Source organism: Pseudozyma hubeiensis, assembly GCF_000403515.1.
Source record: "Pseudozyma hubeiensis SY62 DNA, scaffold: PHS30, whole genome shotgun sequence".
Classification (NCBI taxonomy): Eukaryota; Fungi; Basidiomycota; class Ustilaginomycetes; order Ustilaginales; family Ustilaginaceae; genus Pseudozyma; species Pseudozyma hubeiensis.
This window is the reverse complement of record NW_012133812.1, coordinates 148,576-175,034: the sequence shown is the minus strand read 5'-3', so window position 1 is coordinate 175,034 and position 26,459 is coordinate 148,576. Positions and strand designations below refer to the sequence as shown.

General features: G+C 58.0%; 8 protein-coding genes across 8 annotated transcripts in view; 2 read left to right on the top strand and 6 right to left on the bottom strand.

The window, feature by feature from the left end:
* PHSY_002946 (hypothetical protein) overlaps positions 1-2,151 on the bottom strand; it is a gene marked incomplete at both ends in the record, with an annotated part of 2,307 nt that extends 156 nt beyond the window's left edge. The window contains one exon of the mRNA XM_012333568.1: positions 1-2,151. This exon is cut by the window's left edge and continues 156 nt beyond it. Coding sequence (XP_012188958.1) covers positions 1-2,151 — 2,151 coding nt within the window.
* A 116-nt stretch (positions 2,152-2,267) lies between these two features.
* Positions 2,268-4,955, bottom strand: PHSY_002945 (cytochrome b5 reductase; the record flags this gene model as incomplete). Its single annotated transcript, XM_012333567.1, has 6 exons — positions 2,268-2,359; positions 2,670-2,876; positions 3,253-3,441; positions 3,686-3,882; positions 3,964-4,220; positions 4,851-4,955. 6 exons carry the CDS (start codon positions 4,953-4,955, stop codon positions 2,268-2,270), a joined length of 1,047 nt encoding a protein of 348 aa, XP_012188957.1.
* A 593-nt stretch (positions 4,956-5,548) lies between these two features.
* PHSY_002944 (hypothetical protein) lies at positions 5,549-6,460 on the bottom strand (the record flags this gene model as incomplete). Its single annotated transcript, XM_012333566.1, has 1 exon — positions 5,549-6,460. The coding sequence occupies one exon, from the start codon at positions 6,458-6,460 to the stop codon at positions 5,549-5,551; it is 912 nt and encodes a 303-aa protein (XP_012188956.1).
* A 1,411-nt stretch (positions 6,461-7,871) lies between these two features.
* PHSY_002943 (subunit of the HIR complex, a nucleosome assembly complex) lies at positions 7,872-8,150 on the top strand (the record flags this gene model as incomplete). Its single annotated transcript, XM_012333565.1, has 1 exon — positions 7,872-8,150. One exon carries the CDS (start codon positions 7,872-7,874, stop codon positions 8,148-8,150), a length of 279 nt encoding a protein of 92 aa, XP_012188955.1.
* A 1,827-nt stretch (positions 8,151-9,977) lies between these two features.
* PHSY_002942 (hypothetical protein) lies at positions 9,978-12,449 on the bottom strand (the record flags this gene model as incomplete). Its single annotated transcript, XM_012333564.1, has 1 exon — positions 9,978-12,449. One exon carries the CDS (start codon positions 12,447-12,449, stop codon positions 9,978-9,980), a length of 2,472 nt encoding a protein of 823 aa, XP_012188954.1.
* Positions 12,450-12,566: 117 nt separating this feature from the next.
* Positions 12,567-13,222, bottom strand: PHSY_002941 (hypothetical protein; the record flags this gene model as incomplete). Its single annotated transcript, XM_012333563.1, has 2 exons — positions 12,567-12,625; positions 13,063-13,222. 2 exons carry the CDS (start codon positions 13,220-13,222, stop codon positions 12,567-12,569), a joined length of 219 nt encoding a protein of 72 aa, XP_012188953.1.
* A 115-nt stretch (positions 13,223-13,337) lies between these two features.
* On the top strand, positions 13,338-24,458 carry PHSY_002940 (ubiquitin-protein ligase; the record flags this gene model as incomplete). The annotated part of the gene is made up of 1 exon (XM_012333562.1): positions 13,338-24,458. The coding sequence occupies one exon, from the start codon at positions 13,338-13,340 to the stop codon at positions 24,456-24,458; it is 11,121 nt and encodes a 3,706-aa protein (XP_012188952.1).
* A 1,151-nt stretch (positions 24,459-25,609) lies between these two features.
* Positions 25,610-26,312, bottom strand: PHSY_002939 (hypothetical protein; the record flags this gene model as incomplete). The annotated part of the gene is made up of 2 exons (XM_012333561.1): positions 25,610-25,723; positions 26,100-26,312. 2 exons carry the CDS (start codon positions 26,310-26,312, stop codon positions 25,610-25,612), a joined length of 327 nt encoding a protein of 108 aa, XP_012188951.1.
* Positions 26,313-26,459: the final 147 nt, after the last annotated feature.

The following is a 26,459-nucleotide window of genomic DNA, read 5'->3' as shown; positions in this document are numbered from 1 at the left end:
AGGAGGAGGGGGGGGGATGGGAAGACGGTGCGATCCGGGGGGTAGGTTGGAGGAAACGGTGTAGGGGTGCAGGAGGGATTGGTTAGGACCGGGGGTGGGAGGGCAGGAGGTGTCGAGTGCGATGGGGTACGAGACGGCAGCGACGTGTTCCGCTAGATCGTCGAACGGTACGAGACACAGTTGAACCCATCGGATCACTCGGACCAGTCTCCACAACCCTCGGACCCGCAAGGGTGCACTGCGCGGTACCCGCTCGCCCTCTCCCTCGCCTTCACCAAACGACCTCCTCCACCGTAAGAACGGTCTCAATTCCGCCGGAATGTAAATCTCGTACCTCCCTCCATCCCGGTTCCCCTCATCGGACAGCTTCCCGAACCTGCCTACGAAAGGCAGCTTTTCCAACAACGAGAGCGGCAAAAGATCCAACTTCCACCAAGGCCTCTTGCGTCCGTGATGATCAAAGTAACGCACCGATTCGTTCCACTTGACGACCTTTTTCAACCTGGTCTGGGGCAGTCTGATCAGCGGGTTGGTCTCGACCATGCTGACGTGCACCTGACCTGCACCGGCTCCTCTTCGAAGGTACTCGAGCTCCAGTTCGCGGTAGGTGGTTCGGAGCGCTTCTCGAATCGTATTGACCACGGGTGTGGGCCACGCTCGCAACACAGGTGTGGTCTCACTGCTGCTCGGGTTGGAGGATGCGGATGAAACAGATCGGTCTCGCGTCTTCCCCGTTGAGCCGGATCGAGATGGTACGGATTGCAGCGAGAGTGTATCCGGATCTTGGGGCAGGTCGGGTCCGTATCCGCTGGGTACGAGACCGATGATTCGACCTTTGTCGCGTTTCAATGCGGGGAAGAGGACGTTGATCAGTGCTTTTGATTGTACGACGTCGGTGGCGAGGGCGCTGTGGAGTGCTGCTTGCTCGTCGTCCTGCGTGCGAACGATGCGTGCACTCGAAGGTGAGAGCGGTGGCGATGCCTGTTGGTTGAACGAGGAGGAGGAGGATTCCATCGATGACGCCGGTTCTTCTCGAAACGGCGGTGCTAGACCGAACGGATCTCGCGGCGCACTGCTCGTACTCGCCGTCGCCGATCGGCTGGACGAGACACGCAGCTCGCCCCAAACATCCCGATTGCACAACACGAATGGATCCACATCGCTATAGGCGCTACCCGGCGTCTTTGGAATCTCCACCTTGGACCCCAACGCCGCAGCGCTCCTGGTCAGCGGTACGTTCCTAGGACACAAGACGGACGGGATCAGGATGATTCCACTGAGCAGCAAATCGTGCGAGCTGCAGTAGGCCGAAATTGTCGAGTTGACCATGGCCAGGCCGTCGGCATTCTGTACGTCCGCCATGATGGGGATGATGGTACCGGAAGGAGAGGATTTCGGACCGGATCTACCTGGCAACCAGCCTTTGAGCATGTCTACGCCGTACCCGAAAAGATCGGGGTTGGCCCAGCTCGACCAGCTTCGCGATCGACGTCTCGATGTGCCCCCGATTTGGATGGGGGGTGGTCGAGACCGTGATTTGTGAGGACGTGGTGTTTCGTCGCCGCCGCCACTTGTCTTTGGATTGAGCGTAGACGAGGTTGGCGCTGGTGAGGATGGGTCGGAGGATGCATGTTCGCTTCCATCTGGTACGGAGTCCGCGTCGTTGACGTTGGCTGAATTCGTGGGAGAAGAGGGGCCGCTGGAATTGCTACTGGACCAGCTCTTCGCTACATTTTGCTGCCGCAACAGGGCTTTCTGCATCCTAGCCTTCTTGGCTGCCCACTGTGCCACTGTGATGGAAAACTGGTCTGGATCGGCGTGAAGGACAAAGCACGTATAGGGTGCGCGAGGGTTGCGCTTGGTAGGACCGACGTCCTTGAGCGCGAAACTGGAAGGCGAGCCGGAGGAGAGGCGTAGGGCTATGTATCTGGCGACAGCATCGTTGTGCGGGGCGTAGACGACGACGGCCGAACCCTTGGATGAATCCCACCAGGCGCGAGGGGCTGGTTTGTAGGTGTGGAAAAAGAAAAAGTAGAAGAGGGTGTGTAGGTGACAGAGGAATGCTTCGATGTAGAGAGAGATGGTGGTGCAGATGGCTCGTATTCTGCAAACGGTGGGGGAAGGGGCGAGTGAGCCTCGGAAGGAGACCATGATGAAGATTGCGGAGGAAGGTGCGTGGCAGAGAGAATCCCTGATCGATGGTATGAGCGAGCTCTATGCCATGTGAGGTTGGGGGTACGATGGAACGATGTATGCAGTGCAAGAAGCTACCGGTAGGATCGAGCGTGTCGAACGACGCATGTAGTCAGAATGGACGGGTGCTGGTAGAAGGCAGAGCGTGTGTATGCTGGAAGTCGATCTACGGACACCGAAGCGTGAGTCGTGCGCTGTTTCCTTGAGGTGTATTCCGCTGTATAGACGCGATTGTATGCTGATTATTGAGCGACCGACGACTGGCAGAAGGAAGAGTCTAGGGGCGAATGAGGGAGGAAGAGTGGGGTCGACGTTGGAAGGGAGGAGAGACAGAGAGTATGTGAAGTAAGTGTAGATAGACTGAGGGCCGGGAGGGGAGTGTCGGTGGGTGAAAGTGATGCACAAGGTGATGGTTGACAGCAACGGAGCGATTCGCCTCATGTGTCTTCGGGTGGCCAAGAAGACGCAAATTCGACCTGCAGCGTGGCGCTGGTTGGAATGGTAGCAAAGCACAAGAGGCGCTGCCCCGCAATCACACGAGCCAACGCGCACACGAAGCTTGGAATTTATCGGTACTGATGCAGGGTCCACAACCCTTGCCGCTTGCTTGCCTTTTCGCACAACCCCGTCGTACACTGTACGCCAGTACGTACGCAAATTGCAGCCGTGGATGCTCAAGAGAGCTGAAAACAGGGGAACGCCACTCGAGCCCCATCTGTCTCGTGCACCAGCCACTCATGATCCTTCACAAGCAGTTGTCACCTGACAATCCATGCGCAATCTTCGTCAAAAGTGGTCCGGCGCCCGCCAACCACGCCGTTTCAGACGGCAAGGGGCCGAAATTCGTTTCGAATAGCGAAGCTTGAACCTCTACCGGATAGGAATACGCTGGAAAAACGGTCTTGGTGCGTTTACCTCTTTCAAGAGACGGCCGGCTGTTCGAAGCAGCCGCAGGTGCTCTGATCTGTGAGGCAGGCGAGCCTGTGGTGCAACGATATAGATTCGTTTCCTTCTCCAAGTGTGTTCGTCACAGGGCCTCTTGAGCTTCTACTATCTCACCTCTGATCTGTTCCAAGCTCTGCGATTCGTCTGAACGGTCGTAATCTCTGCTTCGACGTCGAAGCCAAGGAGGAACAAGACGAAAGACGCTGGAAGCACGGACCACGATCTTCTGATTGAACCCTATCAACAGATCGACGCACTCCACGTGTTTTCGGAAACAAATTGTCTGCATCGGCAGCGATTTCGCTGAAATCGGGTGCAATGACATCAACGAGCAGCGCTTCGGGTCGGCGTTGGTCCGGCTCGCTGATTCTTCCAACACCGCGTCACCCTTCCGAAAGCCGCGTCACCAAAGCTAGCTCCCTCGACACAACGTCTGTTCCACCACATCTTCTCCTTCAACAACGCTCACTCACCATCCCTGCTTCCGTCATCATCCTCAGCATATTCCATTCACCATGTCCAGGAGCGTCGCACTACCCGCTCTTACCGCCTCCATCCCGGCGTTCTACCACTTTCTCGCTCCCAAGTCCACCACCGTACAGGGTCTCTTCTTGCCCGTAGGATACGGCTATGTAGTCTCGTGCGTCGTCTCGGCCATCTGGGTCACCTTCCTCATGGGTGTCAAGGTCGGCAGCGCGCGCAAAGCTGCTCAGGTCCCCTACCCCTACCTCTACGCCGACAGGGCTGTGGCCGAAAAGAACCGCGAAGCCCATCTGTTCAAGTAAGTACCCTCGACGCTACTTATAGCAGGGGATCGACATTGACCTTGCTCTTTCTATGACTCGATCAGCTGCGCCCAACGTGTACACCAGAACACGCTCGAAAACCTCACCGGCTTCGCCTTCTTGACCCTCTTCAACGGTCTCTTCTTTCCCAAGCTTACCGCCATCGTCTCGGCTACTTGGGTCGTCTCTCGCATTCCGTACGCCATCGGCTACTACTCGGGTACCCCAAGCAACCGTGCTGCCGGTGCCATCTTTAGCGGTCTCAGCTTCCTCGGTATGTTCTTGCTTCCGGTTCTGCTGTGCAGTAAACTTCTCGAATAGCGTTGTTTACTGACCCCCTCGTGCTTTCTTTTACTTCTTTCATCGACGATGACGACCATGTAAAACAGCTTTGTTGATCATTTCGACCTACGCATGCTTCACCATCTTTGGTGCTGCTCCCATCGTCAACAATGTCCTTTGAGATGGTCAATCGCCTTCGATCTTCATACAACAGCCAGGTGGCGCTTTTCTCAGTAGGTCGAGCCTCTGTTAGCTAATCTGCTGTGGGTCAACTCAGTGGTTCACAAACATGAGACGGTGGATAAGAGCCAACTTCTGTATAATCGCTGCCGGAGCACGGGCTCGACGGCCCACTTCATGCGACATTGTCGAAACCACGAAAACTATTCCGCTTTTCACCCAGCATTGTCACCGATCATCGTTCAATACGTTCACTCAATATCAGTTTGTCAGATTGGTCCGACCTGTGGCAATCTGTGTGTGGCTTGTGTCGGCCCTGCTTCTGGTAAAAGGCCGGGTCTTGCACGGTGTGCCTGATCACGAGCCCAGTGGCTCGGTCCTCCTTCATGCTTTCGGTTGGCCCCAAGGAAATGTCATAGCCGCAGGATCTATCTTGACTGGTGAGCCTCGTCATCATCAACTTACCAGCTCCAGAACACTCACTGTGGCAGAATCGACTTGGACTGTCGAGTCTCGGCACCAGTGTAACGTCCTCACTTTATCCGCTCTTTCGACCGCGACAGCGGCCATTTTCCTGATGCAGGTCCTCGCCTTTGGAGACATCGTTTCAGTCGAGCCTCCTTTCCTCATCGCACAGATGCATAACCTCCGTCATCCCCTTTTCTTTTTTTCCCGGCCTTGCCTCTCCCTTAACCCACCTAGCTCTTGGGTCTACGCAGGCGGGACGTTCTAGAACACTCACTTCAGATGATCTTATATTCTTCTTGCTGGCCGAAGATATGAAATCAAGTCAAGTCACGGCTAGGTTACATTCATCCTCAGTCCTGCAGGATGCAACACCACACAAAAGGCACAAACCCAGTGGTTTTATCGGATTGTGATAGGTATCAAAGTATTGTTCAATTAAAGAAAGACATTTGTGGATGGAAGGCAATCGAAAATCGAGCGTAAAGCGACAGTGAGGTACAACCGAGCATGCGCTCTCGGGAGCAAATGATATAAGATCAAAGAACTAGACTGAAGAGGAATATCGTGAATGATGGTCCTCTTGCAGAAAGGAAGATCCTTTGCTTCACCTTTGAACGGTGCGAGGGTTGATGTCGACGGAGAAGAGGTTGAAAAGAAGTACGAAAGTTTGTTTTGTTTTGTCAACCCAGAAAGACTTAGTTCTTGTTGAGAGGGGAGATCTCCTCAGCCTGGGTGGAGGAGAGAGGGATGTCGATAACAGCGGGACCAGCGACGACGTTGTCATCGGCGATCGAGTTGTTGACCTTGCTGACGACCATGTAGATACGGCCGTATCCGACATCCTGGGGGATGGTGACCGAGCCGTTGTCGCCGATCGGGGCGTAGTAGACGCTGAGACCAGCAAGGAAAGCAGCGTACTGACCAGACTGGACACCCTGACCAGCGACGGTGACAGTCTTGCCACCGCAGACATCGCCAGTGACGGTGGCGGCGGGGAAGGCCTTGACGGGGAGGGCGGGGTTGGTGCTGGGGCACGAGGTGATGAGGGGTGCGGCGAGCGAGTAGGTCTGGTTGAAGTTGAGGGGGGTGCTGGTGTCACGGGGGAAACCGTCGCCCTGGAGGACCGAAGAGGAAACCCAGCCCTGGTGACGAGACTCGACAGTCAGGATGGATCCAGCGGCAGTGAGCGTGCTGGGGTTGGTGATGTTCTGAGCGGCACCGAGGTAAGCGCTCTCGCCGATACCCTCAAGAAGAGCGGCGGTGGCGATGAAGGTGTTGACATCGGTAACACCGAAGTTGTACTTGCACTCAGCGGTAGCCTGGTCACCAAGAGCCTTGGTCAGGAAGTCGACGTGGGCCTTCTCGTGGCCGCCGATCTCGACGAATCGCTGACGAACCCAGTCGGGGTAACCAGCAGCGCGGAAAGCACCGGCATCGTAGGTGGCGAGCGTGTCACGGTAGAAGGCGTTCTCGAGGTGCTCGAGGGTAAGAGCGTAGTTGAGGATGACAACGTCAATGTCAGCCTGGCCAGCGGCGGCACGCTTGGTGGGAGCGGCAGCAACGGCGGCAGCGGCAGTGGCAGCGAGGACGGCGTACTTGGTAAGCATTTTGAAAGAGGAATGTGTGGGGGGGCAGGAGTGTTGTTAGGAGAAGAAGATGTGGAAAGGGATGAGGGATGTTGGATGGGAAGGAGTTAGGCGGATCTTTGCAAATAGGCTTCCTTATGTAGGCCACGAGAAGGCCGAACGTACCCCAAACGTAGATCTCAATAAAGCTGGACGAACAGTGCAACGACGAGAGAGGCGAGGGCGCAAGGAGAGCGGAAGGGAAGGGCTTACTTGATGTTTCGGCCAGTACAGCAGAGCGGATGGGGAGGGGAAAGGGCTCGTCTCGCTTAGAAGCGGCACAAATGTTCCAGAAGGAGGGTCGCCTCAAAACACATGACATTGGTCCCTGCCCCATCCCTGCAGACCGTCAGATGCCGGTCCCTGGTCCATCCATTGAGACCTGCACCCGTCCCCTACCCATCGCCGTCCTTCCATGTCGATTCCTTCCTTCTGTCAAAAAGCGCCAATGCGGATCGTATGCTCCCGTCTCACCTCGAGACGAAATATCGGCCAACTTGTGAGAAAGAGGGGTCATATTTGCCCAAAGGCGAGGCAGTCTTGGCGGCAATGCTTGGCTGCGAACTGAAGAAGATGGGAAGCTCAACGCAACGGGCCGATCCGATGAGCTCATGCAGTGTCTCAGCGGGCTATGGGTCGGAAAGACGTTGGAGAAGGATCTCACGGCGACTCGATTAGGGACTGACAGAGGGCCCTTTGCGCTCTACATGCAGGGACACACGTAGATCCCGGGTCAGCAGGCGCAAGCGTTGCACCGTACAGTACGCAAGCAGAAAACGTGATGTTTTCCGCGGAGTGGCACTCTCATGGGGATGCTCAGCGCCATCTTGCAAGTGAGCCAATGCGGAAGATCTGCGCTGGATTCCTGCTCAACTGGAAAGAACAAACGTCCTGCTCAAGAATGGATTGGGACGCCGGTCCGCGCAGAGAACTCTCGACCCTCCCTTTGCGCAAAGAGCAGGGGGCTCAAGCCCACGAAGGTCCAAAGGGGCGGATTCTTCGGTGGGAGGAGCGTGAAGGGACTGAGCGGACTTTTGAAGAGGATGCTTAAGCGAACAGGCCAAGTTGAACGAGGAAAAGACCAGGAACTCTCTTTTGGTCGTGATTCAAGGTCAGCTCAGTGAATCATAGAGCCAGAGGTCGGGCCGAAATAGCAGCGATCATGAAGAAAGGTAAGGACGCAGTACTGGGCGGTGCAAGTGCCAGGAAAGTTCTCCATGAAAGATGGCTGATACACGCGAAGAGAGCCGACCTTGCGCGCACCAAAGCAAAAATGGATGACGACGTCCCAGTGCAATGGCGACAAGGTGCGAAGCGCTCGAGGGAGGGGACGAGGACTGTGCGAGATGTGTCGATCAGCTGAGTTGTCCAACGAGCGGAGCAGACGGGAAAGATGCGACGATCGTCGCATAGGGTGCTGGAGTCAGTCCACGTTTTGGAAGTGTTTGAGTTGTGTTTGGTGCGGGGTGTCAAAACATCACCTGAGTTTCAACGACGGATGGAGACACCCTCTTCTCCAGCGCAGCGGCAGTCAAGTTGTGGAGGGAAAGAAAAAAGCAGAAGCCGGCAGCTTTGCATTTTCGTGACGCCCGCCAAATTAAGCGAGCTGTTGCTCGCCTGCACCCTTTTCCTCGACCTTTGCCCCCCGTCATCTGACTTCGAAGATGGTTAAACCCCACCTCTTGACTTGGTGCTAGCAGAGCAAGCGATGTTTCGCCTGTGGAGCATGCCTTGTGTTGTCTCTCCGCAGCCAGTCTCAAAGCTTAGCTTTGCATCGCTTTCGAAAGGAAGAAAGGCTCGAAATGCGGGTTGATAATTTGCTGAGACGAGCCTGCCAATTCGAGTTCGAATCGAATAGTGCGGCATTTTTTGACAGGAAAGCGCGGCAGACACAAGTCGACAAAGGATCGGCACCGCAAGGCACAAATCAAATCACCACCGGCAGGAGTTGCCCGGGCTCCTGCGCTCTGGACGATCAAGCAAACCTATCATTGGCCCGAAGCGCACTGCACGATGCGCGAATGGACCAGGGTCGTGGGAAAATGACAAGTACATTGACAGCGGGGGATCTACAAGCATGCGAGCGGCTCGAGAACCATCTCGGTTCGATCGCCAAGGCAAGCATTTTGGCAGTGTACTTGGTATTGGATCTTCACAACCAAGCACCAATTTGAGGCAGCAAAGCGCCAGTATCAATCGAGCTGGTGCATAGCAGGACCGGGGAGTTAAAGCCAATCGGTCGTTGCAGGAGAGTTGGAGCTCCGAAGCGCGTCCCCTACAGCTTGTTTGTGATGATCTCCCGAGGAAGGGGAGTGTCGAAAGGTAACTTCCTTTGCGCGTCTCGTTCAGAACGGAGGCAGAGTGGAGAAACAAATTGACAACAAGACAAGACGTACGCCGACGGAGGTAAGAGGCAATTTCTACATGCAAGATGTACTCCGTTCGCCGACGTCGCGTTTGCATGCGTGGCCGGCCGCCCCGCTCAAATCAAAACAAAAGGAAGCGCATCCACGCATCGGGAATGACTTCGACCTGTTCCTCAGCCCCACGCACCGCATCTTGTCCTCCAACTCTCGGAGCGGGACTGACCTTTTTCCGTTTTGCCGTTCCTTCTTTGTTCTTCTTTCCTCGAATCCGGAATTCCGCTAGAAGGTGACCAAACGAGGCGGCTGCATCTCGGCTTCTCTTTCTCTGAGCTGCTCTCGAACTTTTCCATTCTGTTCGGTAATATCGGCCACGCCATGACTGCAAAGGTCGAACATCCACCTTGTTTGCCGACTCAGCTTTGCGATGTTGTTCTTGTTGTGCAGGCGGATAGGTGGGGAAACAATGGATGCCATTGTTACGCAGCGAGCATCGCAAGCGAGAAATCCGAATCCGAAAGAATCAGCTCACTTTTCGCACTCTCTCTGTCTCCGCGTAACTCGGCAAACAGCCATCCAAGCCTCGCCTAAGCGACCATTTTGGATCCGCGACCGGCTCTCCGCTCTAAATTGATATTTCAAAATGTTCAAATCGTTTTTGACAAAATCACATTTTAAGTTGATCATCTGTTCCTGATCTTCATCGTTTTGGCGCTTCCACATCTCTGTAGAACAAGAGTCGTCGAACAAGCAGTCTTGGAAAAGTCAGGTCATGCAATACACGGGCGAACCTTACTTGCAGGCTGCGTGTCCCCGTCAGGGGATTTCGGCTAACATGCAAGCTGCCCTCATTCCACGGACGGTCTTTGCTCGTGCAGATGTCGTGCTTTCCTCAGCATGCCTCGGACCGCAAAAAGGACGACGACGCCTCGCATCTCTTGACAATGGATCGTGATCGGGAGCAATAGACACGACTGTTTGGCGATCCCGATTGGAAGGCAATGTCATAGCGACGACATTGTCTTCATCCCGATTGTTTGCGCTCATCTCGCATCCCGATCTATTCTCGGCTCGATCAGAACACTTCTCACTCGACTGCTGTCCGCGAAGCATCAATTACCGCTCCTCTTCCCCCATCAAGCCAAGTATCGGTACATGCCTCTCTGTCCTTCGACACGTTCCATGTACTCCTTCTCGATCAAGATCTCAAACACCTTCTTGATCTCGGCGACATCCACGGTGAAGCGACTCTTGATCTGGTCGACGACCTCGGTGATGAGCTCCGAATGCTTGATGGTCTTCTTGGCCTTGAGCACACGCACCGCCGCTGCTTGCAAGATGAGCTCTCGATCGAGGAACACGCGCTGCTCGGTGGATTTCTGCTCTTCGGCCGTCTCCTTCATCTGGATCTGGTTGATGCGGATCCGATGACGTTCGTTCTTGAAATTGTCGTTGAACGTAAACTCATCGTCGTCGTTGACGTCTTTGCCCTGCGGAAGCTTGCGAAGCACGCGCGTGGGGATCTGACCGCAGGCGAGACTCTGCAAGGTTCGCTTGAGCTCTTCATCCTTGAGACCGGTCTGCGTGCGGATGTCGTTGTAGCTCAGTTTCTGTCCCGACTCGAGCTTGTTGAAGAGCATCAGCACGATGGCTTGGAACGTGCTGACGTGGAGCTCCTTGACGCCCGCTTTGCCAAACTGCGTCGTGATCGAGAGCGTGCCGAGCGAGTGCTGCCAGTGCAACCGACGACCGCTGTTGCGTTTCTGGTAGAATGCTTCGAACCGTTCGGCCGCGGCAGCGAGCTCGGCAGGCAGGCTGACCTCAATATTGGGATACGTAGGCCAGTGCGCCTGAGTGAGCACGCTGACGCTGAGATCAAAGTCGTCCATAGGCGAATCCTCGTCTTTGCGTTGCTTGACTGCAAAGCGCTCGTATTCGTCCATGAGATCCTTGGATACATCGACGTCCTTGATCATAGTCTCGAGCTTGGCCGTGAACTCGGGGCCGCACTCCGCCTTGAGCTTGAGCAGCATGCTTCGCTCGGCGTCGGAGGAAGCGGAGCGATTGAGCAGCAGGCGCTTGGCAAAATGACGCTTGTAAAACTCTTCAAACATGTCCTTGGCATGAGTGTATCGGAAGAGAATGAGCGCTTCGTCGAGGTTGTGTTCCAGCTCCTGGTCCGTCATGGTCTTGTTTCCGCTGCGCAGCTTGGCATCCAGGAATTTGGCGACGAGCTCGGCGGGTTTGTTCTCGCGCTTGTTGACAAAGACCTCGAAGCTGTCCTTTTGGGCATTGACGAACTCGCCGTCACGCTTGAAGCCAGAGCTGACAATAGTGTCTATGGACGACTTGAACTCGAGAAGCCTCTCGATCATGTCGTCGTCTCTCTCACGATCGTTGACGATGGCAGCACCATGGATCTTGATGTATTCGGCAAAAGCTTTGCGCAGATCGGAGAGGCGGCTGATGCTATGAACCAGTTGGTAGATCTTGGCGAGGCCGTCAAGCTGCTTGCATGAGACGAGATCGGGAAGCCCGGCGAGGATCTTGTCGGCATGCTGCGCCACGAGCTGCTTGCGTGCAGCAGCCACGTTTTCGGCACGGCCGCCGTCGGTGAGAAGGACCCACTGGCTGCGGTGTTGCTCTTCGTTGATGCGACGATCGGCATAGTCGACGTACTGCGTCGGAGATAGATCAGCCATGGAGGCTGTGGACTCTGCTTGGTAGAAGACGTTGGCGGCACTGACAATCGCTTGGTCGAGCATCTCTTCCGCCTTTAGCTGACGGAACATGTCTGCAAGAGAGGTGTGCAAATCCCTGTAAGGAATGGTCTGGCCGCGTTCGCCATCGACGGCAGCGGCGATGCGGCTGAGGATCATGCCCGACAGCGTAGCGTCCTTCAAGAAACGGTGAGCAAAGATATCGAGTCCCAAGTCCCAGATCGGCAGTCGGCGCTGTTCCGAGCCATCGCTTTCGGGTCTAACGGAGGCGGCTGCAGCACCGGTGCTGAAGAAGGAGCGATCCAAGGGCAAGAGTACGTCTCGAACCAGGGCCAAGCTCTCGCACCAGTCGGACCAGACCGAACTGAGCTGGTTGAGCCAAGTGATGCTGCTTGCCAGCGTCTCATTGGTAGAGCCGGAACTATGCAAGGCAGCAGCAAAGCTACCAGCGGCGCGTTCGATTTCGATCTTGACCGTGTCGTACAGATCGGCCAACGCTTCGGCAGACGAGTGGGTGACCAAGGTGTGTGTGGTGCTGTAAAGCTGTTGAAGGGGTGGTCGAACAGCGCCAGCATTGGGACCCGCCTGGCTGGACAACGACAGCAGCATGCGCACGGATCGAACCAGCTGCGTGGTAGCTTGGGAAGCGTAGTTGGCCGGCGGTAGCGTCCTTTCTGGATGGAACGAGGCGATCTGTACTGGAGGTCGAGTGCGGACGCCTTTGTCTGCCAAGGTGACGGTTGCTGCGTTGGTGTGCGAGCTCCCCGCTCTGGCCAGGAAAGCAGCAAGTCCGCCCGTGGAGGCGCCAGCCGAGCTGGCGGACCCTCGATCAGCGAGAGCTGAGGTGTTGGCTTGCGCCCTCGAGAGGAGCGCTTCTGCTAGCGACATGTTGGATGCGAGCGATGGTGGACCTGGCTCGATTTGATATGGACCGAGCAAAGCTCAAGGGGGAGACGACGCTAGAATGGCGGTGAGCCGGCGAATCCGCGCGCGATACTTGAATGGTCAAGGGTCCGAAGCATCGGGTTGGGCGGGCGAGGTGGACTGTGCGGAGGCTGAGTCGCCTTGGTGAAGGTCAGCAAAGCAGACCAAAAAATCAAGCCAGCAGGAGGCGATGTTGCTCTCGATCATCTGTGTAGCTTCGGCATCCTTTTTGGCTCCACTTTTATTTCACCGAGATATTTTCGACCTTTTTCCCTCTTTGTTTTTTTTGAACGGCCCAGAGAACGCCAGAGGGTAGCAGAGTAACGGAGGGGATGGTAAAAAAAAAAAAGGACCAAAAAGAGATGGGCTTGGTTAGCGCTTTCCACCGATTGCCCATCGGTGGAGGCGTTTGTGATCGAGTCGGAAGTCGGTTTTCTAAAGTCACACTTTTGCGCGAAAGAGACACACACCGAGGCTGAGAGTGTGCGTGTCAGAAGCGCAATCGTGAGTGAGCTTTCCTTTCCGCACACTCTCGAGCCTCCGCTTTCCGGACCCACCTTCATCTCCTCGACCTGACCTGTTCTAGCTCGAATCGACTCAGCATCGCAGACACTGTTCGAGCCGCAGGACACGCTCACCGCTCCCACTTCGCACCTTGCTCGTCGATCGGCAAGATACTCGTATCCACACACTCGGCGCACCAGCCGCTCTCGGTCTCCGCTGCGCATCCTGCACATCGATCGAAATCTCTCATCGATCCATTGGAGGCGCGGCGGTAGTCTGGCTTGACGCTGACGCAGCAGCTGCGGCACCGGGCAGCGTCCGTCGCTCTCTTGGGTTCCACAGCCAATCATGAAGATCACAAAGACTCCCAAGCGTCTGGCACCAGCTGCGCCCGAGGTGCTGGCACTGCAGGATCGGGTCTCAAAATCATCCGATGACGAGCTGCCGGCTGTGCTCGACAGCATATCCGAGTGGTGTTGGCCCCGAGGCGATCTCTACTACTGGACTGGCGTGCTCAACCGCTTCGACACCATCCTCGAAAATGTGTGCCGCGACTACGAGCTCTCCAGCATCCAGGCCAACGACTTTACACCGCTCACCAAGCGCCTCGTCGCCAGCATCTTGCGCTTCTCTCGCCTCCTCGTCGAGAACTGCACCAATCGCAAGCTCTACAGCTCCTTTGAACACCTCAACGAGCTCCTTTACACGCGCGACCTCGACGTCCTTGAAGCCGCCCTCCGTCTCGTTCTGCGCGCCGCACAACAGCATAGCAGCCATCATCCAAGACACGAGTTTCAGATCTCAAAGGAGCGTCTCACCACGCTCGCCATGATCTGGACGCCCAGAGATCATGGCGTTCCGCTTGTCGACGTTGCTCAGCCAGAAAAACCGGTACCATCAGAGCTCTCGCACGTGCGCTTCCAGTTCTTTCAACGCTGCGGGTCGGCAATAACCTCGCAGTCCGTGCCGTCCTCCTCTTCCGTCTCCACCGGCGAATCTTCCCATGCGGCTCGAGGCGTTGCCTCACCACACCCGGCTCAAAACCAGCACCACAACGCGTCCACCTCCACGCCCACACGCTCGCGCAACAGAGACCATCGGCCCGTCATGCTTCCGGCACTCTCCACTGGTGCGCTCCCTGTGACGCCCACGCGCCAGGATGATCGGGTCGAGACCAACGCTGCGCCTGCCTCTGCATCCGGCGCCGCTGCTAGCCGTCGCGAAGGTTTGGTCACCGTCGACCTCGGCAAGATCACATCTGCCGATGGCGACCCAGCCGATCTACTAGCCAAGGCGGTCGAGACGTACGGGATCCCGCAGGAGGAGCGATTCGAGCTCTTCCAACGCATTCGGTTGGCTCTGGGACTTCAAGACGCACACACCCGCAGACAACTGCTCGTCTGTCGACTGCTCGCCATCGCTTGCTACGGCCTGGTGATCAGCGAGTCGATCGCCAGCACTCAGCTCTTCCTCTACGAACCGGATCTGATTCAGCGCATCGCTGCTCTTGTCGATCCCGTACAGAAGCTCGAAATGGCCATCCAGAGCAGCGCTTTCTACGCCCTCGACAGTCTCGGTCGCTACCGCAACCGCGTCAGCGTGGTCCTCAACTCGGTCAATGCTTCCGTCAACCACGGCATCATCCTCAGCGTGGTGCGCAACCTCATCGACGACCTCCGAACCGACGCGCCCGTTTCGACGGAGCACTACGTCGACTCGGTGCTCAGCTTTGTCGCCTTCATCGCCACCACTTCGTCCGCCAGCCACACCATCGTCGGCGCAGGTCTCGTGCCTCTTCTCGTCGAGCTCGTCAACATCGACAGCCCAGATAGATACATGGTGCAACGTACCGTCTCGCGGGCTCTTGGTCTCATCGACAGCCTCTCGTACGCGGTGCCTCAGGCCTTTGACCTCTTCTGCAATGCGCGTGGTCTCGACGTCCTTGTGGATCGTATCAAGGCCGAGGTTGACCGCGACATCCACGATGGCGCAGCTGATCGCATGGGCGACGGCGTTTATGGCGAGCCCGGCCCGGACAACCTGTACGGTCGCTTATCGTTCGGACGCGCCTCTCTGCTTCGCTCCATGTTCAAGACGATCACCCAGATGATGTCGTCTACCGGCACCGGCGATGGTCTGCGCAACCTCGTCAACACCTCGTTGCCCGACTCGCTCAAACGGATCATCCTCAACCGCAACATCTTTGGCCCACAGATCCTGGCGCTCGTCATTCTCATCACATCCACCATCATCCACAATGAACCCACTTCGCTGACCATCTTGCAGGAGGCCAAGATCCCCGAAGTCTTGTTCGACGCCATTGAAGCCGACATCGAGGCGCACTGGGAGGTTATCTATGCCATCCCTAACGCGATCGGGGCCATCTGCCTCAACCAGGCTGGTTTGGATCTCTTCAATTCCCGTCGATTGATTCCCAAGCTCTTTTCGCTCTTCACCTCGGAGCGCCACAGCAAAGTGTTCCAGGATCGCGACAACGCCAATGCATTCGGTGCCGCCATCGACGAACTCATGCGCCATCAGCCCAGTACCAAGCCGCTCGTCATGGACTCGATCATGCGCTCGCTCGACGACATCGGCCAGATGGCGAGCACCTTCGAGCTGCCGCAGGAACCCAAGGCGCGCGCCGCTTACGGTCTGCTCGCGGTCGGCGATGCTGCTGCCGATGGAGCCGCTGCCGCCGCCGCTGCCGGCTCGACAGGTGGTCGTGCAGTGGCGCTCGCAGACGTCGTTACGGATGAGCCCGATCCGATCCGCGAGGTTGACCTCACCAAGATCGAGTCGAACCCCGTCATCACCGCGATCGACGTCGTCTCACGCTTCCTCGAGGGACTCTTTCAGACTAGCTCGCACTGCAAGGACTTCATCAAGATGGACGGCCTCGACAAACTGCTCAGCTTCTACTCGTCGCCCTGCCTGCCTTACGACTTTTCCGCGTCGCTGCTCGCCGATTCGCTCGTGACGCTCATCCGCTTAATGGCCGAGATCAGCCCAAGCACCGTCCTGATCGCCATGCTCCGAGACATCAAGGCTGCGTCCGAAGAGGCGGCGGCGCTCTTCGACCTGCCCGAAAAGTCGTTCGCTTCTCTGACCTACGACAACACGGTCTCGCGTCTTTTGTGGATGGCGACGCCCCGCGACGAGGCGGATGCGGAGCGTGCAACCCTCGCCTTCCGCAAGCTCGTCGGCCTCTGCTCACGCGCCCAGCTCTTCACCGACGTCTGCACCATCACCTACGTCGGCCATAAGCTTCCGTCGGTCTTCCTGCAGACGCTCGTGTCCAGTTCCACGTCCGGCACGATCAGCTTGGCCGAGCTCGGCGCAATCCACCGTGCCTGCGCGTGGGAAAATATGTTGCTCAAGACGTCGTTGCCTCCTCCACCTCCTCCGCCTACAACGGACAAGGCTGCGGTGGGAGCCAAGCCTGAACACGACTCGCAGGCCTTAACACAGTCGCAATCCTCGTCAACGCTTGCCGAGTCATCTGTACAATCTTCTTCCGGCTCGAACGACGCCACGGGTCGATCGACCCAGGTAACACCGCAGCCTCAGCGTACTCAACAGCATGGCGTACCCAACGATCTCTTGCAGGATCTCGCGGGAACTGTCGAGCAGCGAGCACAGCCATCCGGCTCCTCTCAGCGCCAGGAGGATCAACCCAGCCAGAAAAATGCGGCTGCGCTGCGCTACGTGGCATCGCAGATCCCGTCTTCGTTGACAGCGCTCTTTGTGGAAACGGTTCGCTATCTGGCTCCGCGTCGTAGCGTCGACGCAGTACACAAGTCGGCTGCCTACACGGCCTCGGTGGAGATCGCCAAGTTCCTCAAAGAACACCTCACATGGCGGGAGTCGAGCAACAGCATCAACAGCTTTGCCTTTGCCACGCTCATGATCTGCCAAACCAGTTGCCTTCTGTTCGATGAACGTCCGAGCCCTTCGTCTGTCCAGCCTGCCATCCTGCGAGCCTTGGACAAGCACGGCGGTCTCGACTCGCTTTTCGACCTCTTCCGTCGCTATGTGGCCGAAATCGACCGCTTCTACAATAGCCATGGCAGCAGCATCACGTTGTCCGGCACCGACATGGACGAAGCCGGTATCAAGCTTGGTCACACCTGCGGCGGCTTGAAGGTGGCGCTCGGCGTGTTGCTGAAGCTAACGCAGTGCAAAGGGCTCATCGAATCGACCCAGACAACGCAGCTCGTTCGTGAAGGTGGCAAAGACGTGTTCGAGCCACACGCTTACTTGGCCAAGGTTCGCCTCGAGGTGCTGAACCTTCTGCTTGCCGCCTGGGACAAGCCTTGGCTGCCTACGCTGCCTGCATCGGTCAACCGCCTGATGCTGCAGAATCTCTTGACCATCCTCAGGGCGCAGAACGAGGCCGCGCCGACGCCTAAGAAGACGTCCACTGCGTCCGGTCCATCAGGCGCGGCTGGGTCCTTGGACTCGACGATTCCGACGCTGCTCAACATGCGCAATTCTTTTGCATTCGGCAGCGCACCTCAGGCAGTTCCGTCGCCCGTCCGCAGGCCACCTAACGAGGAGCGTGTTCGGACAATGGTTGACATGGGCTTCCCCGAAGGCGCAGCCCGCCACGCCCTCTCTCGCTGTCAGAACAATCTCAATGCGGCCACCGAGTATCTCTTGTCACACGATGACCTCGTCGTGCACTACCGGGATAACCCGAGCCAGTCGTGGAACGGCGACGGTGCCGCGGGCGCCACGGCTGCGCAAAGCGGAGATCGCGCGCCTGCCGAGTCGACGACAGCAGCAGCAGCTCCTGCTGCTGCACCAGCCGCCGCTGACGATGCAGATGTTTGGGTGGACGAAGAGGCCCGCACTCAGTCACGAGACGACAACGGTCCCGCCAATGCGGATGTGCAGGATACACCGATGGCGGATGCTGCAGCTGACAACGATGGCTCTGCGGACACCGGCGACCACAAACCAGAGGTGGACGACACTATGGACACCGACAAAGTGACCAAGGTCAAGGCCGACTTGGACGAGCGTCGGACCGCGCTTCGAGCTTCGCTAGTCGAGCGTGGACTTGAGCTGGCTGACCACCATCCAGCGCTCGTGTTCGAGGTCAAGTCAGCCATCCTGTTGCAAGCGTCTGAGCGAACAGCGGCGATGGGCCACATAGAAAAGCTGGTCAAGATCATTGACTCGGAAGCTTCCGCCGCCTTTGGCGCCAAGGCTGACTTTGTTGCTTTGCGCATGCAGCTGCTCGCCCTTGTCCTGCACGACGAGCAGATCTTCAAGCAGCTCGACCGTGACATGGTTGGCTCGATCCTGACATCGCTCGAAGGCCTCATCCAGTCATTCAGCTCCCGGCCTTCGTCAACGGTCGAGTCGAACATTGCTACACCAGCGTCGCAACCCGAGACCACCCAATCTGCCGCTACCTCGGAGCAAAGCACTCCTGACTCGAAGCCTAAGTGGCTGGCATCGCTAATCCTGGCGCTTGTCGGCATTCTCGGCTTCTCTGAAGACATCGCCGAAGTCAAGCCGGACGATGCGTTGCTCGAAGATTCGGCTGACGGAAAGCTTTCGCTGCCAGGTGGATCCGGCGAGCCGAGTGCCAAGTCGACCGAGTCTGCAGCCGCCACAGACGGCACATCCTTGGGCGATGCTTCCGCTCCCACCTCTGACAAGCTCGTCTTGCCACGCGTCCGTGTCGGCTCGCTGCCCATCTCGGACGCGCTGTTCCGCTTCGTCTTGCAGATCTTCCGCGAAGCAACGACGCTCGAACGGAATGATCTGCTGGCCGCCTTCCGTTTGCTGACCGTCTTGACGCGCAATCACTCGATCGCAGCCCGCTTCGCTCGAGAGGGAGGCGTTCGCTTGATCTTTGAGCCCTTCCGAGTGCTCGAACCCAAGCAAGTGTCGGGTTGCCAGCCTTTCGTAGCGCTCGTGCTCCGCCACATTGTCGAAGATTCTCAGACGCTGGCCTTCGTCATGGCTCAAGAGATCCACAGCCTGGTGGCACAGTCGCGCAACAAGACGAGCGATACCTCGACCGTTGTGCGTCAGCTCGATTGCGCCGTGTTGCGTGACCCGGACATTTTCCTCGAATCGGCAGCTGCCAAGCTCGAAATGACCGAGTACTCGCCGACCAAGGGCAGCGGTCACGTCAAACTGGTTCAGGGTACAGCTGGATCTGAGACTGGCGCCAAAGAGTCTCCCTCTGATCTCTCTGGCAACGGGCAGGCGAGTCTCGCCAGTCTTCGTCTCGGCGACGATCCGATGGATTCGACCGGTGATGGCGCAGATGCGAAAGCTGCAGACGAGCCTGGCTTCTTCAAGTCGGCGGCGCAATCTTCTTCGTCCAACGCACCCTCCGAGGAGCTCGACAGCCTGATGGCTTTCATGCTGACCGAGCTGCTCAGAAGTGCCTCCAAGAAAGCACAGCCGGCCACGCACGCTCTGGCGAGTGGTGTTGCTGACAATGCAAACGCCTCCACGGCCAGCCAAGCTGGATCTCGACTCGGTTCAGCAAGCGCGAGCGCCGGATCATCAGGCGGCACAATGGCCCACGCCGGCGCATCCGCAAGCGAGGGAGGAGCGCCCGTCAAGAGTGAAGAGGAGAAGCAGGATGACACTGCCTTCTTCTACTCGTGCTTCCTCATGCAGTGTCTCACGGAGCTCTTGTCGTCATATTCCTCGTGCAAGACCTCGTTCGTCAATTTCAGCAAGAAGAGATTGTTTGGCGCAGCTGCGACGCATGCAGCCTCGCAGTCCACCCATGCCGTCGGAGCGTCTGCCGGTGTCAGTTTTGCGCCTGGAACACCTGGAGGCAAAGAAGCGACTCGTTCGCGTGCTGGCATCCTGAGCACCTTCTTGTGCGAGCTTGTCCCTGCGGGCTTCTTGAGCTCGTATGGCAGTGCCGAGCTGCGTAAGAAGATGACGCTTTCCAATTGGGCCATGTCGGTGCTCGTGGCGCTCACGGCGGACGTCAGCGTGCACATCGACATCAAGGAGGTGCCTGCGGATCTGATCACGGTGCGCAAGATTGTGCTCGATTCGATCGCTCGCTCCATTAAGGAAGCTGCTTCCTCGTCGGAGCCAATCGAGGTGCGCTATGGTCGCCTGTATGCTCTTAGCGATCTCTGCTACCGATTGCTCATTGCTCGCCCCAATAGCACGGGCGGTAAGCAGACCGAGGACCTCACGCTTCACATGGCAAAGACGATGCTCGAGAAAAATTTTGTCACCGTGCTCACCAGCGCGATCGCCGATGTCGACCTGAACTTGCCTACGGTTAAATCGCTGCTCGAGGCCATCCTGCGTCCGCTCGAGCATCTTACGAAAGTCTCGATCAAGATGGGCAAGGCGAAGGACAAGACGAGCGGTCGCACCGTCATCGACGAGTCTGAGGAGGATTCCGAGTTTTCGTCGGATTACGACATGGAGGAAGACTTTGACGACGAGGACGAGATTGAGGAGGAAATTGAGCGTCAAGAGACGCCCGACTTCTATCGCAACTCGTCTCTCGGTATGCATACGGGTGAGATGGAGACCGGCCTGGACGATGACGAGATGTCGGACGAGGACACGGACGACGACGAAGACGAAATGGAGATGGAAGACTTCGATTCCGAGACCGGCAGCGAGCTGTCCACGGATGAGGAGCTCGAGGGCCTCGACGGCGACGATCCGCACATCATGGAGCTCACCGACTCGGACACCGACATGGGCGACTCGAGCGATGAGGACTCCGATTTGGACGACGACGATCACGCACACTCGCACGGCCATGGAAGTCCCCGCGACGATGTCAGCGTCGGAGACGAGGAGGACGGATGGACGACGGAAGAGGAGGAGATGGAAGACGAAGATGACTTCGATGACGAGGACGACGAGGCGCTTGACTTTATCTTTGAAGGCGGGGAAGACGGCATGCCCGCGATCCCAGAAGAGATGGGCGACGAACACGATGTGATCGCGATCGACGACGATGGCGGCGATGGTCTCATGGACGATGAAGAGATCGAGATGCTCGAAGAAGACTCCATGGACGATCCTGACGACATGTCGCAGCTCGAGCTTGCCGAGGAGTACGCTACCCCGGTTGACGATCGCTTCGGCGCCAACTGGGGCTGGACAGCCGCTGCCGATTCACGACCGTCTGGCTCAGGCATATATGGCGATCGTCCCCGAACAGCTGGCGTCTTTCCGCCCAACTTCTTCCTGCCCAACGCCATCGCCAACATGGGCAGTGGCACGGGCGGTCATCGCCGACGCAACCTGCTCGATTTCGACTCGATGATGGCGCCTCGCCGTACGGCACCGCCTTCGGAAGAGATCTCTTCACACCCCTTGCTGGTGGACCAGTCCGACGCCGACGCCAACCGTCACGCCGGCCGAGGCGCTCGCAGTGGCTCCGGCGGAGGACAGCTGCCGTCCGGCTACGCGGATTGGGCACAGTCTGTCGAGGAGTTTGTGGGCGAGGGCGCGTTGCAATTCCTGGAGAATCTCCTGTCGCGCGGCGGTGCAGCCGGCGCCCCTCAAGGCATCCGCATCGAGCTGGGTGACGGCGGCCGTATGCGAATCGACGGCATCGACGTGAGCGGCCGTCTCGGTCGCGGTGGACCTCACCACCTTCACCACCATCACCACAGCCACACGCAACACGGCCAAGCTGTGCTCGGCGGTGATGCGCAGCGCGCAACGAGCAGCCGACAGGCAGCGCAAAACGACCCTGTCACCCTTGCGCAATCGTTCACGCCTATGCCGACTCTCACGCGATGGTCCGAAGAGGCGCTCATCCTCCTGCCCAGCTCTACCGTATCAAATGAGCGCACCTCCAAGATGCGCAACCACCTCATCAACGCACTGCTGCCTGGCTTCCGGAAGCATCGCCTCGAGACGCGTCGCCAGCTCGAACAGGATCGTAAGGCACTCGAACAGGCCAAGGAGACGCGAGAGCAGGCCGAAGCCGAGATCAAGCGTCTGCGCGAGAGCAGGGACCGCATGCAGAAGGAGTTCGAGGAGAGGCGCGATCAGTTGCTTCAGGACCAGGAGCGTGCTCAGCAGATGGTCGCCGACGGCGATGGCGCACGCGACGCTCAGGCAAGCACCTCTTCTGACCAAGCTGCTTTAAATGACGCGCAGCATGGCGAAGATTCCGGCGCTGCCGCGACAGCATCGGCTGACAACGCCACTCCTGTCGTGGGCGACGATGTTGAGATGGCGGACGCGGAGACTGCTCCGAGTGGTGCTGCCGCTGCCCATGCGGAAGCGTCAACCAGTGCTGCAGCTGGGACTGCAGCCCAAGCTCAGCCTCCGGCAATTCCCGAAATCGCACGAGCAACGATCTTCATCAATGGCGAAGAGATTGACATCACCGACACGGGCATCGATCCTACCTTCCTGGAGGCGCTACCCGACGATCTGCGCGAAGAGGTTCTCAATCAACACTTCCGCGAGCGCCGAGCTGCCGAAGCTACCAGCAACCTACCGCAGCCTACGTCCATCGCACCAGAGTTCCTCGATGCTCTGCCGCCTGAGTTGCGCGCCGAGGTAATTCAGCAAGAAGCTCTCGAGGTTTCGCGACGCCGCATTCGCGAGGAGATGGCATCGCGCGGCGATGCCGATCGACAGAGCCAAAGCGCTGGCGGTCAAACCGCGGGAGACCGTGCCGATCCCGCCACGGCGCGCGCCGGCGGAGAGGCCGCGGGTGATGGCTCCGCGACCCGCCTGGATGGGTCTCGCGGCTTCCCATTCCCTGATGGCGACATTGAAGAGATGCTTCGCGAAGTCGGAGATACAGCGTTTGGCGATCTCGCGCCGATCACCAGCTTGGGCGGCGAGCGTGCCGACAATGGTCAGCGTCAGCACCGTCGCTTCGAAGATGAAGAGGACAGCCAAGATATTTCGAGCGGAACGATTCGTGGCCTCCCTGGCTCTGCCGCCGATCGCTTGGGCGCCATGCCGATCCGAATGCTCAACGTGTCAGGGGGTCCAGGGCCTGCTGATTTGCACGTGCGTGGGCGTGCTCCCACGGCGGGAGGAGCCGGTTCGACGCGCGACGGCATCCAACTCCTCGACAAATCCGGTGTGGCCACGCTGGTGCGCCTGCTCTTCTTCCCGCAGATGAACGCCAAGCAGACGGCGCTGCACAAGGTGCTTGCCAACCTGTGCGAGAACCTCAAGACACGCTCGGAGCTTCTTAACCTGCTCCTCATGGTGTTGGCGGAAGGATCGGTGGATGCACACGCTGTAGACCGCTCTTTCGTATCGATGAGCAACCGTGCCAACCGCATACACTCGACCCCTTCGAGGCCGACGCCGAAGCGAGCCAACTCGGGTCCCGCTAGTGCAGTCAACGGACTCGGCTCGACGCCAGGCGGTCAAGGTCACGGAACGAGCGGCTCGACGGCGCCGTTATCCAAGACGGGCGACGAGGCGCCGTTCCTGATCGCGTCTCGTAGCATCGACACGCTGCTGCACCTGACGTCGGTCAACACGCAGGCGGCGTTGTGGTTCTTGCGGAACGACGCGCGGCCTTCCAAGCGAGCCAAGGGCAAGGAAAAGGAAAGGGAGACGGATGCGTCGGAACGCGGCACAGCCCCGATCAATGTGTTGCTGGGATTGCTGTCCAAGGAGACGATCTTGGGCAATAGCCAGTTGGTGGACTCGCTGCTGGCACTCATCAGCTCGGTGACCAAGCCGTTGTACAATGCGCCGAGCAAGGCCGACGGCGAACCCAAAGGTGCGCCTGCCGACGGTGTCGCCAGTGCACCTGGTCAAGCGGCCACAAGTGCCGAGATGACACGCAGCGATGGTGCCCCGGCTGCCAGCAACAACGAAGCGGCGACGGCAGCCGCTATCTCGGACGACCGTGGAGATGATGTTGCAGCAGCAGCAGCAGCAGCAGCAGCACCATCCAAGAGTGGATCGCAGCCAAAAGCGGAGCTGGAGGATCTGCCGACGATCCCTGCGGATCGTCTGTGCAATTTGGTGAAGCCGTTGACGACTGCGCTGTCGAGCAAGGGCTTCCAACACACGCTCTGGATCGCGGCCCACGTGAACCGGATTGATGGGGCGCGCGAGACGATCTGCAGCGCTCTGCAAGCGCAGGCGAATACAGCATCGCGATCGCTGGTGGGTGATCTGGACGCGCTGCTTTCGACTTTGCCAGAGGGAGCGGCAGACGAAGAGGAGGAGGAGGACGGAGAAAAGAAGGCGGGATCAGGTGCGCAAGCGGGTGGCGGAGGAGCCCTGACGCCGGGAGCGGCGGCGACGGCGGCGGCTGCTGCAGCGTCTGCTGGAGTGACGCAGTCAGGGATCGTGATCAGCGGACCGACGGTGACGGATCGATTGTCGGCGATGAGCGGAGCCCAACGGATCGAGTCGAGGGCGCTGGCGACGTTGGCGAGTCCAACGAACGCACAGGCGGTGCTGTTGCGAAGTCTGCGTGCGCTCAATTACATCATGACGGGCCGCTGAGGAGCGCGCCAACGCCCGTTGGCATTGGTACACCACGGCACATTGCTGGCAAAGCATTGGATGACGAAAAGTATCTACAACTAGCACGTACGCACATATATTCTTCTTACACTTTCAATTGACGTGATTCTGTTTTACGGCGTCGAGCTGTGTGGTATGAGGCCTGTGAAGGACGTAAGCACTGGAAGAATCGGCGCTCTGAAGGGGGAGCTCGAGAGGCAGCTGCGCACGGATTGAACGTCTATCTGGCCGTATGCATTTCATCGTGCAAACTCAGAAGGGCATGGGAGCCGAACAGGCGTGGACGGCATACAAGCGAGATGTGCATGCGAGCTAAAAAGGACGTCGAGTGTGCAGCAAACAAAGAGGTCCGAGCGAGATGGAGGCTGAAAAAGATATAGTTTTTCACACTAGATCACGTCAAGAAGGGAGAGCGTGGTGTTGGTGGTGGTGGTGGTGGTCGCGTGCCGTGCGGCGCTGTTTGTTTAGGACCCTTGTTGCTTGTTTGCTGCGAGATGTGGCTCGCATAGGGCTGCGCTAGTGTGTTAATGCATTGCTGGAAGAAGAATCGAGGCGCGTGGCTGACGGCGGCGAGGCGAGAAGAGGAAGGGGGACGCCGTTGAGGCCTCTAAGCATGGTGTGCTGCCTCACGGTCGCCTTGCTCTGATTGGTAAGAGGCGGCTCATTGGTTGCAACCAAAAGGAGAGAGACGCGGGTTGCAGCCGAAAGAGAGTTTCAAAAGGTGCGGACTGTGACCGGATTGGTTGGGACGAACAGGCGAAAAAAGAGGAAGCTAAATGCAGTTGCAGAGTGGCAGAGTCGGAGAGTTTCAGAGATCCTGTATGGTTCGACAATGGCTCTCGAAATGTACGGGCGCGACCCGACAGAATGGCCTGCTGTGTCACACTACTTTAGCCCTTAAGCCAGCTAGAACAAGCCACGCGTTTGGATGCCAAAAGAGGCGGACAGGCTTACAGACACGCTGTTCCGCATCGCACCATTGCCGCCTCTAGCCTCGCTAAACTCCGCGTGGCGATTGATGCTCTGTCAGTGTCCCTCGCTCTGCGTTGTGGCGTTCTGGCGAGTTGAATGTTTTTTGGTCTTTTTCTCGACGTCCGACCCAACTCGGCGCTGTGCTGCCACGCGCGCCTCTAGTTGAGGCGGCAGCAGTAGCAGCAGCAGCAGCAGCAAAAGCAGCTCGGTCGATCCGCATCAGTCGGTGAGTCGAGCCGCTGTGCCGTAGCCGTCTCTGTGTGATCTTGTGGCTGCGAATGGCGTTTTAGCTTTTTAGCAGGGTGTGACTGCGAGAAACCTTGAGCGCTGCTGAGCTCTTTGTCTGATTTGACTTAGTCTGTTGTATGCAGCCTGCAGCTGTTCGCTTCTGCTGTTTGCGCATCGACCATTGACCCGTCTGCGCCAAACCCTGTTCTCGACTCTCGGACTCTCTTTCTCCCCTTCGCTCTCTTGCTCCTCTGTTTCATACATCGTCGACCCTCTCTCGCCATCCTTTTCCCGCTGGTACACATCGTCTACGGTCCGTCTCTTCGTCTTATCCGTGCATCGCCGCTCTGCTGCTGGAGGTACAGTGCGACCGCTTGCCGCCGTGCGCCGTTGCTTCTCTAGCCTCTATCATAAACTTACGCACTTGGAGCGATCGATTGTGATTCGCGTCACACAACCGTAGCCTCGCCTGACAACACCATTTCCTAGCCCAGTCGCCAGCGTTCCTGCATCTTTGCGTCCACCATCAGTTGATCGCTTCTTCGTTCCACCTCGTTCATCTCGAAATGAACCTGCGTTGACCTTCTTCCGCTCATCCAATTCCTTCTTGGCGGCAACTTCATCAGGAACCATTCAGCACCCACCATCCTTATACTCTGAAGCCAGTCCATCCCCTTGCGCTCCCCAAATTCCGCTTCCAGCGTAGCGTCGTTCCGGCTACTTTCGCGGCCGCATTGCGCTGCCCAACAACAGAACCTTGACTCCAGAGTTTGCCTCAGG